This window comes from Entelurus aequoreus, linkage group LG01 (assembly GCF_033978785.1).
Source record: "Entelurus aequoreus isolate RoL-2023_Sb linkage group LG01, RoL_Eaeq_v1.1, whole genome shotgun sequence".
In the NCBI taxonomy this organism is placed as follows: domain Eukaryota; kingdom Metazoa; phylum Chordata; class Actinopteri; order Syngnathiformes; family Syngnathidae; genus Entelurus; species Entelurus aequoreus.
In genome coordinates, this window is record NC_084731.1 from 88,964,031 (window position 1) to 88,978,938 (window position 14,908).

Consider the following 14,908-nt stretch of genomic DNA (forward strand, 5'->3'; position numbering starts at 1 on the left):
CCCAAAAATCCCTTATTCATGGCTTCTGCCATACGTAAAGACGTTTCCTTTGAGTGATCACCCGTGGCCTTCGTCTTCTATTGACAATCACGGCAAAAGCAGCGGCTGCAATTGTAATCACAGCTCCAAACCCGTAGAATCACAAAACATCCATCTTCCTCAATGTGGAGGCTATTTTACAAGAATTATGACTAATGATGCAAAACACCCTTTAATGAAAACACCTACAAGGCGCAAATGCACGTCTTCAACATTTCAGACATATTGCTGTTATTTTGCGAAAAACTGCAATGAAAAGCAGCTACTGAAAATGTATGTTATTGTTTGTGCTATGGCGCCATCTTTTGGAAGTGTTAGCTCTCTGCAGGCGCTTCGGGTTGAAAATGTACTTCCTGTTTTGTTCGTTGAACTGGTAGTATGTGTCCATACCGTTTCTGCTCGAAAGGATTTCTTCATTTATCACTCCAAGCAATGTTTGTAAGTTTTAACTAAAACCATTTAAACTTACTAAATTGTCCCATGTGTAATGTTCATAGGATTGTTTTCATGCAAGTAATCATTAGCATTAGTGAATATGCTAACATGCTTACAAATGTCTGTGTTAGCATATTAACTTACAATGGCATTATTTTTGTATTGTCTCAATTTTGTAAATTCACCAAAATGTCACTGTGTAGTTATTGAGTCTGTTTAGCTGATTAGAGAGCTAGCTTCAGCGGCTAGTGTGTCCATTACGATGACTTCTGTTTTGTTTAATCAGCCATTTTACTGCCGTGTGACAGGCACCGATTGGAAACAATTAAGGTACCGTATTTTTCGGGCTATAAGTCACAGTTTTTTTCATAGTTTGGCCGGGGGTGCGACATACTCAGGAGCGACTTATGTGTGAAATTATTAACACATTACCGTAAAATATCAAATAATATTATTTAGCTCATTCACGTAAGAGACTAGATGTATAAGGTTTCATGGGATTTAGCGATTAGGAGTGACAGATTGTTTGGTAAACGTATAGCATGTTCTATATGTTATAGTTATTTGAATGACTCTTACCATAATATGTTACGTTAACATACCAGGCACATTCTCAGTTGGTTATTTATGAGTCATATAACGTACACTTATTCAGCCTGTTGTTCACTATTCTTTATTTATTTTAAATTGCCTTTCAAATGTCTATTCTTGGTGTTGGGTTTTATTAAATAAATTTCCCCAAAAAATGCGACTTATACATGTTTTTTTCCTTCTTTATATTGCATTTTCGGCCAGTGCGACTTATACTCCGGAGCGACTTATACTCCGAAAAATACGGTATGTAAACAAACATTTGCAAAATCGTTCGTACTGTTATATAACTGCGGCCTATAGTCCGGTGCGGCTAATAGATGTAACAATATTGTACGACTTATATATTAGTGCACTCTAAAGCTTGAAAAATATGGTAAAATATATTTTTTGGAAACCAAAAATTTCACGACCCACGTGGAGCACCTCTTCAGGCCCCACATGGGCCCCTGGACTCCCTGTTGAAGGCCACAGAAGAATAGAAACAGCATCATCTTGTCTGCTTGTTAATTATTGACAAGAAGAGTACATGTGATCCGCCGGCCTCTACCTCACCTGACTACAACTCTATTCCTCCTCCCCGCGTGTGATATCACTGTTACTGCACCAGCTTCTCCACAACCACTGCAAAGTGCGTCTGGTGGAATACAAGCGGCAGCAGATTAGTGATTGGCTCAAATTTGTCAACTGGATTAAGTGGTTGAAGGTAGTGAACACCAGTAACCCTTTAATCCCCACGTGGAGGGAGGAGATTGTGATTCCTGTCCAGGAATCTAGATTAGTTGGTCGGGGAGGAATGCTGCTCGGTTGCAGTCCCACACCATCACAGACACAGGTGGGGCAGTCAGGATCTTTCACATGCACGAACGCGCGCTCATACTCAATCTATTTTATTCATTCTTTCTCAGTTGACTGTAAAGCATCTTAATTGTACTTGTACATATTGAGTTTGATTTAAAAAGGTATTGACACAATAATCCAATTCCTGAGGCACTTCACAAAATTCATGAAGGGCATCTATTGGGTTCCTTTCCCTCACATCGTTATTAAATCATTACATTACAGTGGAATCTCTAAAGTCAAATCCAATTCTAGGTTAAATGTTTTGTATTTAGTATTAGCAGCCACGCCACAATTAAATTTGAGATCTATTTTGTTTTTTGTTTGCTCTTGCTGACAAACACATCATAATGAGACCGTCTGTGTAGCTTGTTGTTCAAACTTCGTACGGTGGATTGCATTTTAACTCTTGCCTCTTAACAAACATCATATGCACATACCACAACTAACTTTGTTACACGTTATAAACAATTGTGCAAATTAGTCAATGACGTCATTAACGGTGCGTTCAATTTGTCCTGGGAAGCCGGAATTTCCGAGTTCATAGTTGGACATTTCTACTGGAACACCCACCAAGAAAGGTCAGGGAGTCCTCACCACCTTCAAAAGATCACTGCTTTGAGTGTTAACAATAACAGAAGCTTCTATATTTGTTATTACAGTAGCCCGTCTGACTATATTTTGTCACACTAAATCAGCCGTGAATTATGTATTGTTGGATGTTTATGAATAGATTTTTTACTGCGTTTTATATGTTTTACATCGCAAGCGATAGCGTCGGTGTTTCCTCTTCATTCATCGTGTTTGAAGGTTGCTGGAAGAGTGTATATTTTCCCATAAATTGTTTGTATTCAGACAAGGCAAGCGCAAGAATAGCTTTCATGGATGTGGCCATCTTTATTTTCGACCTCGTAACTCGGCTGTGACGTCTTTCCCAGCTACGACTTCCAACCTCCGAGATTAATGGAATGCACCATAAGTCCCCGAAACTCCCAACACTCCCCCAACCCAACACCACAGATACATTCTGTGGGAAATACTGACCCGGGGATTCCACCTAGTGCGTTTGCCTTGCAAATGTACTGCAAGTTTGTTGCGTGGTATGTGGTCCGCCAATACTCATCGGCTATGTATAAAGCGGGACAGGGCTCCGCTGCGCCAGACAGCAGTAGTGACGAGGCCGACAAGTTCCCTCAGTGAAATCGCAGTAATTCTCGCGAGACAATTGGTAGTGGAACTCAAACTGATATTAAACACTTTTAACATAGGTAAGTAACCTATTATTAAAAACAAATCATTTTATTCTGAAAATCAATCAATTTTGTGTTGCACGTCCAGTCCTGCTTTATCCTTATCTGTGCAGACTTGGTAAACATAGAAGCCTTACGTTAATAGAGCTCTGGAGGGTCAAAGCTTGGACGCAGTACACACCCAGCACACACTTGGTGAAATTTAGGGGTGAGGCGCATCCGCAGCACAATTCTCTGTCGCATTTCACCTTTGTTTTTTTAGCCGCTTTTATCGTTTTTATGTAATTTTTTTTAACAGTGGTTAACTTCTTTGTACACTTGTATGACAGTCAGCATGCAAAATTTACATTTCTTACCTATTGGGACATGCTGTTGTGTATTTGGGATGTGCATAAGTCCCGAAAATTTTAAATCAAATCATGGAGGCATTGCAAATATAGTTATAAAAAACAATCTTGCCTTTTTTTATACGTCATCTAAACGAGCAGTTTGGAATTTGCTCTGGCCTGTGACGTTTGTCCCACCAGTGATCCAGTGATGTCAGCGGATTATCCATATACGGTATAAATTCACCCAAAGTGCTTTGCGCGCATACATCTTTGTATTATGAAGATGTAGTCTATAAACTCCTTCTTTTTCTCTATCCTCTTGTTGTGGGGCATACTGGCTCGTACATGCACCCTCCACTGTTGCCATGTCTTTCTTTTTTTAAAACATTTTTTTAATTAATTTTTTTTACACACATAATTGGAACAAGTTGCCAAACATACAACAAATGTGCTGTTTTTCCCCAAATAGTAAAATTTAAAAATACAAAAATTTAAAAATATATATATATATGATATTAATAATAATAATAATAATAACAAATAAAGTAAGAAACCACGGACAGAAGTCAACATAAAACCAAAGACAGCTGAATTCCTGAATGGCCTTAGAGACATATAGCAACCCACAAGCACACAAAAGGCTCATCAACCACCCATATTAAAATGGTGATTCGATCAAGGTTAATTTGGAGATCAGTTTCTCCTACATATATCAGAAAAAAAACACCCCACAGTTGTTTAAACTTTGCAGAACAACCATTCAATGTCAGCCTAATCTTCCCCAGTGTGACAAAATACAGAGCATCTTTAATCCAGCGGGTGTGGCAAGGAGGCGCTGTTGCCTTGCCTTTCTAATACAAGGTAATTTATAGTTCTAACTTATATCTGTCAGTAGACTCGCTATGGAAGCACTAAAAACAACACCAAAGACGGCGGGGAGAAGACACAGTTGGAGTGGAGCCACGTAAATAAGACCACCCACAAAACGGCGCATCCTGAAGAGACAGTCAGAAAGCAGTTTGAAGATGGTCTGTAAAACATAATCTATGCAAAAATTTTACAAAAGGGCCATTACCTGCTATGTAGACCACAAGGAAGTGTTTTAAATGTAGAAAATTGATAATATGACACTTTTAAAAGTTCCTGTATGGTTATTGAAGATTAAAATTTGCTTAGAAGTTTGACTGTGTCAATTTAATAAATTAAAAAAATTAGTTCAGTAAAAAAATGAATAAAAGCAGCTAAAACAAAGATTCAGTATAGCTTTGCTGTTTTCTTTGCAAGCTTAGATGTTGGTTTGTTCAGATAGCCTAGCATGCATTGAAATAAAGTATGTTGGATTGTTTAAAGCATCTTGAAGCACAACATTCTATAAATGTCTCTGCATGCAACCAATAAAATAGACACCCCTGCTGTAGACTGTCTACATTCAAAACCTTCCTAAACGGTCTTATTAAAACTCTTGGAGGAGTCGGATAAGATAAATGGGAGTATGCGAGCCGGCGGCGTGAATGGACCACAAGTGAGCTCCTTCGTGTCGCTGCGATTACATTCAACTCCCATTCTTCACGGACACAGAGATTACAATGCATATTACACTTGAGAAGCACAGCTTACATAACGTCCTCGGCCCGTCTGAGATAATGAGAGATGGCGGCAACTGGAGAGACGGTGACCCGGCAACTGGGTGGCGAGTGACCAAGGTTATGCAGCATGACCCAAGAGACTAAAAAGCACATCTGCTTTTTAAAAAAAAGCCAAAAATTATAGCCTGACTTTCCCCTCTTTATCTTACCGAGGTGGGTAGCATAGCCAAAAATTGTACTCAGGTAAAAATACTATTACTTTAGAGCAGTGCTTCTCAATTATTTTCTGTTACGCCCACCGAGGAAAAAAGAAAATATTTTGCGCCCCACCATCTTGTCCATAAAATTGTTACAAGTACACCTCTGCAAAACATTGTATCTGTATCAACATTAAAGAAAACAACACCAGTCTTTCCTCAGAGTGAAGCCCAACACTACATACACTTCATCATATTCTAGTACGGCAAAGAAAAGCATGGTCACTCGCACCCCCCACGGGCATTTGTGGGCTCGCCCCACTATTTGAGAAGGACTGCTTTAGAGTAATATGATTCAAGTAAAATGATCCCTTAGAAAAATGACCCCATGCGTTGGTATTCTTTAAAAAAAAAAAAGGAAAAGTTGCAATACATTCATATTCCAGGTATTCCTCATAAAACATGTCTGTGACATGAGGCCATTTGCATTTGTATTTATTTTTTCATTGAGTTTGAAAAATTGCAGTTTTTGTATCACTACCCCACTCTTCCACGAGTGGGATCAAAAGCAGTTCTTATGGAATCTTCTATGAACCTAAATTCTTAGCAACTCTGACTGTCCCACTTACACATCTGATGTCATCTCCCATTGTAAACGTTGCATTTACTTCAATAAAAGTAAAAAGTATGTTGCATTAAAACTACGTTAACAAATACAATTTATCCAAAAAGTTCCTTAAGAAAACATAACAGACAGGGTTTCTGCAAGTACTCAGCAAACCTAATGTAATATTTTTTGTATGCCTTTTTAATGCAACTTTAAGCAAATTTAATGCTCATGTCCTACTGCAGATAAATATTATATATATATATATATATATATATATATATATATATATATATATATATATATATATATATATATATATATATATATATATATATATATATATATATATATATATATATATATATATATATATATATATAGTCAAAAGCTTACAACTGTCTGTGCAGACAACATGATAAGCATTAGACAACAGTGTTTCCCATAAACTGCCAAGATACCTGTGGCGGTGGGGGCGTGGCTATGGGCGTGGCTATTGGGCGTGGTCACCATGACATCATCGAGCAATTTGCATAATTCACTACAATGATATGATTTTCTCTAAAAAGGCTCAAAAAATGTATACTTACGAATTAATAATAACAGTTTTGTTTTAAACGTCCATCCATCCATCCATCCATTTTACAATATAATTACAACACTTTATGTACATATTTATATACAGATTTGAACAATAAGTTATTCACTGAAATATATTTATTAATTGTGGTTCTTACAAAAAATATATCTTATAAAATATAAAAGCTAAAATGTCTCTTAAAGCTCTGCCCCTTTAATTAGTGCATACTAAATAATTTAACTTTAGCCTACTACTACAACCATATTATTTACCAGCAACATGATAATTTCTCTCTTTCTATCCCCTCCTGCGCCGGCCCAGCTGCACCAAATGATAATATAAATACATTTAATAAAGTCAAATACAAATAAGGCAACAAGAGAAGTATCCTACACTTCTCTTTTGTAAAGTAAATCTGAACAGCCGATATGGGCATCTACATCAACTATATGATTTGCCTGAGAAGCTGGACAGGACAAAAAAATAAATAAAAAATCTATCTGTGGCGGACGTAATTCTTTCATGGCGGGCCACCACAAATAAATGAATGTGTGGGAAACACTGGACAATGATAATCTTGAATAGCTGAAAAGTATACATTAACTGGTACCCTCTAGTGAATTACAATTGGCTCACAAGATGGTTTAGTCTGAGAATTTATCTTATTTATTTATTTGTCTGTAGTGGTAGCAGCAGCTGCCAGTTATGGTGGCGTCGTGGTGACAGCAGAAGTTGCTTTGCTGTTCAAGCCAAATAAATTTGCCACCGTTAACTGCTGCCTACCTTTAATCGCCCACTTGTGATTAGCTAATTGCACCACATTACATTTTTTTAATGCCTTTGGACATCAAATTGTTTTATTTTTCATGCCATTTAAGGCCTCCAACTTTCACCAAATCCATTTAATTACGTTTAATGCTTTTTAATGACCTGCAGAAACCCTGACAAAGTAGTGCATTACTAGTACCCACCTCTGCTATCCTACGACTTTTGCTACTGCTGGCCAAAAAAAGACTTAAGTGTTCCGTTTTCTCCCAGATGCGGTTAGGGACATATTCGTCCATTATAATGCTGTCTCCCGTGTATTGACGGATATTTCATGAAAGCAACGTATTGACAAACAGATAAATGTTCCCAACCCTAATCTTAAATATTCAGCAGTCCGCTGTGCATGCAGGTTTGTGTTGCGCTGGCAACACAATCAATTTAGCCCAAACCCATTTGTCTTAAGCCGTTATCCAGATCAATTACACAAGCAGACCTCATCAGCATCCCACATCCTATCAGTCACCGGCTTGTCTCAACTCGCTTCTTACTACGCAGCTCCACTTCTGCTCCCATGCAGCAGGGATTTCAGTTTATTGGCCATTAGCAACAGTTGGGAGGCCGGATCTAAGCCTCAGATGAGCAAGGAGCTCTCGGACTCTCATGTGTGCGGCGCTCGTCTCACTCAACACATTAGTGTGGAGCCTAATGCAAGAGCCATACAGAGCTGGTGGCTCCACTGCAGCCCATCGATTTGACTAGCAGGGAGAAAAAGAAAAAACAACTGGATTACATAATTCATGTGAATGATTCTTTGGAAGTCCAGCCCAAATGGGAGATGTCGCATATTATATTAAATTGGATGGCAGAAACTCCACTGGAAATACATGACTTCTACATCAGCACAGGCATACTGATAATAAGTTCCATGAAGTGGATTTACTCAGTTTCTGATACTTGACTTGTGACTTCTTTATTATTAATGTGAGTGTTTAGTATTTTGTTTCATAAGGTTATGGATAAAAAAAACCTAGGCACTATCATCACTGTGCCATTCTAAAAAAAATACAGTATTTTAAACTGGGACAGTCTTCACGCATTTGCAGACTTAAAAGTGACATATAAAGTACTGCATGAATTGGCTCCAGAGTTCATCAGTCAAAGAAACAGCTGTGAGCGTGTCACTCGAGGCTCTGTCGGAGGTGACTGTTATATTCCTCTGCGCAGGAGGCATTTTCAGTAAGTCGGCCTGGTCAGTAAGGAGCGCAAATGTGTGGAACTCAGTACCTGAGGAGGTTAAATTGGTCACAATTTACAAGGCCTTCACAAAAAAAATTGTAAATGTGGCTTATCAACGCCCACAGCTGCCAGCACTAAAAGATGAGCCTGTTTTGATGCTAAGATAAATGTTATGTTGTGATGTTGTATTCTATTTTTTATCATATTGTATATGTATAGCAGACCTTGGCAAATTAAGGCCCTAACAATTAAGCTACGTCACTAGAGAAAAGCGCTATATAAATATAATTCACTATTAAGCTTTTCAATCTGGCCCGCCGGACATTCCCAAATAATTTTTTTAGATTTTTAAGATGGAAACTGTAGCTGCCATTATGATGTGCAGTGATGTTTTCAAATGACCGTAAGTCTTGAACTATACAAAGTATTTCAATGGTTGTAATCTGCACTTTTGCATGATGTACTAGTTACTATGGTAATCTACGTCACAGCGGCTCAGACGAGGCACGAAGCAGTGTGGGTGGGGAGTGTTTCCACAGAGTGTTTCCAGAGCAGCCAGCCTGAAATGCGGGTGTCAGGGACAGACGCGGAAGGAGATTTTTACAACAAGTTCTAAAGCTTAGTGATATATCAGATATATTAGATTGTAGGTGGGGGGGGTTTTTTTACCCTTTGCGTTCATATTTCGCTGTGTGTTGCATTTTTATTGCGTTTCGCTTCATTGTAAAATATGTTGATCGAGAGGGGCTGTGACGTTCATATGTTGTCAATATTCAGATCGTGTCGCATTCAGTAAAAAAAATTTAAATTCCATTCCGATTTTTAAGGCGGTCTGTCATACATTGTTTAGCATTCAATCAGACATTATTTTTAGTTTTTGTATTAGTGTTACTAAAAACCGGCCCCCAGACATATTTTTCTCTAAATTTGGCCCCCCGAGTCAAAATAGTTGCCCATGCTTGCCCTATAGGGACATGGGGGAACTTTTTTTTTTTTTTTAGATATATATCTCGTGCTCATGCAAAAGTTTCTTGTGCGCTCGAGATGTTTTCCCGTGAGCACAAGAAACATATAGGGACATGGGGAAAATATATTTTTTAGATAAGTTTCTTGTAAGAGAGTAACGGTACGTGTATTTGTATTGAACCGTTTCGGTACGGGGGATTCGGTTCGGTTCGGAGGTGTACCGAACGAGTTTCCACACGGACATATTAAGTAGCGTATCGCACGTTGTGTAAACAATGCACACTGAGGCACAACACACGGCATGCTAGCAGCGACCGGGCTACTAAAACATGCAAAAGCCAGAGCTGGAAGACCCTCCTGCCTCGTTAAGATCTCCCGTTTGCTTCAACGAAGAGAAAGACGAACAAACACAGCTCCCACCGCATTCAAGCAGCCTCTCCTTGGCGAGTCAGGCAGGGCTAAAGCAATAACAAATGCCGTTGGTGTTTTTATAGCAGCAGATCTAAGACCATATTGCATTAAAAACTAGATTTTGATCCACTTCTATGGTGGAAGAACAATGAGCCCATATATCCTCTTACTGCCAAGTTAGCCAGGTACTACCTCGCCATACCTGCTACCTCCGTGCCCGGTGAAAGGGTATTTTCCACAGCTGGAGACATTTTAACTGCAAGCAGGTCTGCTCTTTCTGTAGACAATGTGGATAAACTGATTTTTCTGGCAAAAAACATGAACATTGAGTGAAAGTCACCAGGGTTAAAGGCTGGGGGGGAAGAAAAGTTAATCTGAGGCTGAGTTGACTTGAAACTGTTTAATGTTGCACTTTTTGTATGCAGAAGAAAAGTTTTGTCATTTTATTTAATCTGAGCAACAACTTGAAGCAGTTTAATGTTGCACTTTATATGTGGAAATGTTGCACTTTATATGTAGAAAGGTTTTGTTAAGAAACCAATTCTGAGTCTTATCTTATTTAGTTTTTATTTTATATATGTTGACTGCATTAACCCTGGCAATCGACCCTGTGTGTATATGTATGTTATTGTTATGTTAAAAGGATAAAGCCATTGTTTACCAATTTTGGTAAATAAATAACCAGAAAATTTATATTTTGTTGTTTTCTTACTGTACCGAAAATGAACCGAACCGTGACCTCTAAACCGAGGTACGTAACGAACCGAAATTGTTGTGTACCGTTACACCCTTAGTTTCTTGTGCTCACGGGAAAACGTCTCGAGCACACGAGAAACATATCTAAAAAAAAATGTCCCCCATGTCCCTATAGGGGCTCCGTAGTATCGTGTACTTTTTTTCTTTTTCTCTCTTTTTATTTTCTTTTTCTTTTAAATTGTAATTTTACTGCCTTTTTTTTTTACATCATGGCCAGGGAACTACAGATGAAAACTAACCTTCTGGCTAATTCTGGCTTTTTTAACCATGTGTAGTCATGTGTTTTTATGAAATTGCATTGTCCCCTTTGAAATAAACTAATCTAATCTAATCTAATCGAATTTGTGCAAGTCCCAGTTTCTCTACACCAGACCTGGGCAAATTAAGGCCCGGGGTCCACATGCGGCCCGTTAAGCTTTTCAATCTGGCCCGCAGGACATTCCCAAATCCTTTTTTTTTTACATCTTTAAGCTGGAAAGTGTAGCTGGCATTATGATGTGCAGTGATGTTTTCGAATGACCGTTAAGTCTTGAACTATACTAAGTAGGGATGTCCGATAATGGCTTTTTTACCGATATCCGATATTGTCCAACTCTTAATTACCAATAACGATATCAACCGATACCGATATATACAGTCGTGGAATTAACACATTATTATGCCTAATTTGGACAACCAGGTATGGTGAAGATAAAGTCCTTTTTAAAAAAATAAAATAAAATAAAATAAGATAAATAAATTAAAAACATTTTCTTGAATAAAAAAGAAAGTAAAACAATATAAAAAAAGTTACAGAGAAACTAGTAATTAATGAAAATGAGTAAAATTAACTGTTAAAGGTTAGTACTATTAGTGGACCAGCAGCATGCACAATCATGTGTGCTTACGGACTGTATCCCTTGCAGACTGTATTGATATATATTGATATATAATGTAGGAACCAGAATATTAATAACAGAAAGAAACAACCCTTTTGTGTGAATGAGTGTAAATGAGTGTAAATGGGGGAGGGAGGTTTTTTGGGTTGGTGCACTAATTGTAAGTGTATCTTCTGTTTTTTATGTTGATTTAATTAAAAAAATAAAAAACCCGATACCAATAAAAAAAATGATACCAATAATTTCCGACATTACATTTTAAAGCATTTATCGGCCGATATTATCGGACATCTCTAATACCAAGTCTTTCAATGGTTTGATTCTGCACTTTTGCATGATATACTAGTTACTATGGTAATCTACGTCACAGCGGCTCAGACGAGGCACCAAGCAGTGTGGGTGGGGAGTGTTTCCACAGAGTGTTTCCAGAGCAGCCAGCCTGAAATGCGGGTGTCAGGGACAGACGCGGAAGGAGATTTTTACAACAAGTTCTAAAGTATATCATACACTTTTGCATGATATACTAGTTACTATGGTAATCTAAGTCACAGCAGCTCAGACGAGGCACCAAGCACTGTGGGTGGGGAGCGTTTCCACAGAGTGTTTCTAGAGCCTGAAATGTGGGTGTCAGGGACAGATGCGGAAGGAGATTTTTACAACAAAGTTCTACAGTTTAGTGATATATCAGATGTATCAGATACTGTAGTAGGTGTTTTTTGTTTTTTTTTACCCTTGGCGATCATATTTTGCTGTGTTTGTAAATGTGGATGGCGAGGGGGTGTGACGTTCAAATGTTGTCAACATTCAGTGTTTTATCGCTCATAGTTAATATTGTAAATCTCACATTCTTTATTTTCATGTACATTCTGGGTGTCTAATTCAGTTAAAAAATGTGAGATTCCATTCCGTTTTTTAAGGCGGTCTGTCATAACGTATACTTACCCTATATAAAACTCTCTTTGAACCACATCTAAACTACTGTAATGTCATCTGGTGTAACACCTTCCCTACCTACCTTCACAAATTAGAATCCATGCAAAAGAAAATCATACGGGCCCTGTCATGGTCCAAGTTTAATGCCCTCTCTCAACATCTATTCCATAATTATCATCTCTTAAGACTGACAGAGTTCAATATTTATCAAAATGCTTCTTTAACCTATCAAGTCATTCACAGGCTGAATCTTAGGATCTGTAGCTTGGTTCCTATCTACCATCCCCAGCATGCCCACAACACTCGTAACTTAGATCTGATATCAGGTAAACATCATCTACTGGCTTGTACCGCTCGAAGTGTTGTATGCAGGGGACCAAAGATTTGGAACCGGCTTAATGAGAGCCTCAAGATGCGGTATCCATTCTCCAACTTCAAAAAGAAACTGAAAACTTACCTATTAACCACCTATCTCTAATGCCTCATGTGGGGTTGACTACTGTTGGGTTTTTCATGGTTGAATGAATGTATGTGTATGCGTGCTTTAGTACTATTATCTTGTGTTTATCTTATAGCGTTGTTGTTTTTGTTGTTGTTGTTGTTGTTGTGCTTGCTACCATTTTTCATCATTCCATGTATATACTGTCCTCTGGACCCCCTGTCAAAAGCTTCTTCTAGCTTATTTGGGGGACCCTTTCACTTACCAACATCTTTAAATGATATTCACTACTATTGTAATTGTTCTATGGCAGGGGTGTCCAAACTTTTTCCACTGAGGGCCGTACACGGAAAAATGTAAGCATGCGGGGGCCATTTTGATATTTTTCATTTTCAAACCTTAACAAAATATATGGATTTTTTTTTTTAACCTTTAGGGCTCCCGGGGACTATAAAGGGTCTCAGTCATTAAACTGTTAAAAATAAGTCAAATTATTGTTATTGTTTTTTATTTAACGCTTACAGTAAATCTCTATATCAACTTGAGGTTAATATAAAGTTTTTTAAAAAAAAGGTTATCTGTCAAAGACAACTTTGTTTTTTATAGTAAAACTGAAATTTAATTTAATATCGATTTTACGTTTGAACTATTATTTTGTTTGTTTTATGCTCTTTTGTCAAATAAAACTTTGATGTTTTTATATGGCAACCACACGATATATGCAATATTTTTTCCACATAAAACATTTTAAAGTGATATTTTTTAAGTAATAATTCATTATAACATAGATTTGTAGTGTTTTTTGTTTTTTTAGCAATGGCAAAAAAAATATAAATAAACAAAGAAAAAAAAACATCCTACATGGCAGCTTTGTGTCAACATTGCAACTTTGTCTTGTTAGATTTCACCTCATTCCACTTTTTTCATATGTTTTTTAAAATTTTTGCAATATTATCAATTTTGCAATTTTTGCAGAATGTGTGGCGGGCCGGTAAACAATTAGCTGCGGGCCGCAAATGGCCCCCGGGCCGCACTTTGGACACCCCCTGTTCTATGGTATTGTGAATAAACTTGAAAACTTGAAACTTTAACTTTTAGCATTCAATCAGGCATTATTGTGAGGTTTTGTATTAGTGTTCCTAAAAAATAATACCGGCCCCCAGACACATTTTTTTCTCAAAATTTCAATATAATTGCCCAGGCCTGCTCTACACACTCCTAAGTGACTTCTCAACAATGGATGAAAAGGATTTTACTTCCGGTTATAGTAAAATACAAAAAATGTATTCAACCAATAGGGAAAGAGTTTGCTGATAAGTCGGTGAGAAGGTGCCACTTCCTCTCTCGTGAGTGAAACTTAATCCGGATAAGTGGTGGAAAAGAAGTAAAACCCCGCTCTGGTCTGTATTTTGTCCAAGTGTGTGCGAGGGGAAACGAACAAGGAAGACGCTGTTTATACAAAAACTTACATATCTGCTGATGAGGGTCCGGAGAGTGCTGACATCCATCCCCATCCTGTGTCCGAACACCGCGGCTTCTCCCCGGCTCGCACTCCCCCACCAAAGGCGCTAGCTTGTTCTTAATTCTCTTCCTCGATCCATGACTTTTTTTTTTCCTTCCCCCTTTCTTCGTGCTGGGTCGAAACAAAGCAACCCCGAGCTCACCTGGAAGGAGCGAGAAAGGCAAAAGGGAAGTTGAAGTTGTTTCCTGGCAAAGCTGGGAGTAATGTCCGCCTCTCCGTCCCCCGCTTGGACTTTTATAATCTTCTCGCCTCGCGCGCACCGCGGAGGAGCTTCTCTCAGGTGATGTTGGCGCATGCGCACTCGATTGCTGTCAGTCGGGTTGGGCGATAAGTGACGACATGGATAGCATTGCCGATACCAACACTGAGTCGGATACCTTTAAAACTTGAAAATGATCAAAATAATCGAATTCCCCTTCCTGATGTTGCCTGTTGATCAATTCATGACCATATGCAAATCTAACAAACATTTAAGGCAGGGGTGTCCAAAGTGCGGCCCGCAGCTAATTGTTTAGCGGCCCGCCACACATTCTGGAAATGCTATT

The 14,908-nt window shown here is 38.3% G+C and overlaps 1 protein-coding gene across 4 annotated transcripts in view; it reads right to left on the reverse strand.

Annotated features, from left to right (window-relative positions):
• Positions 1-14,651, reverse strand: part of atp11a (ATPase phospholipid transporting 11A) — a 91,034-nt gene extending 76,383 nt beyond the window's left edge. For 2 of the 4 annotated variants that reach the window (XM_062060786.1, XM_062060768.1), the window contains exon 1: positions 14,311-14,651. In XM_062060786.1, coding sequence (XP_061916770.1) covers positions 14,311-14,355 — 45 coding nt within the window. In that variant the 5' untranslated portion in view covers positions 14,356-14,651. The remainder of the gene's footprint in view (positions 1-14,310) is intronic. The other 2 variants (XR_009827495.1, XM_062060778.1) reach the window with 2 other exon arrangements.
• Between the last annotated feature and the right edge of the window lie 257 nt (positions 14,652-14,908).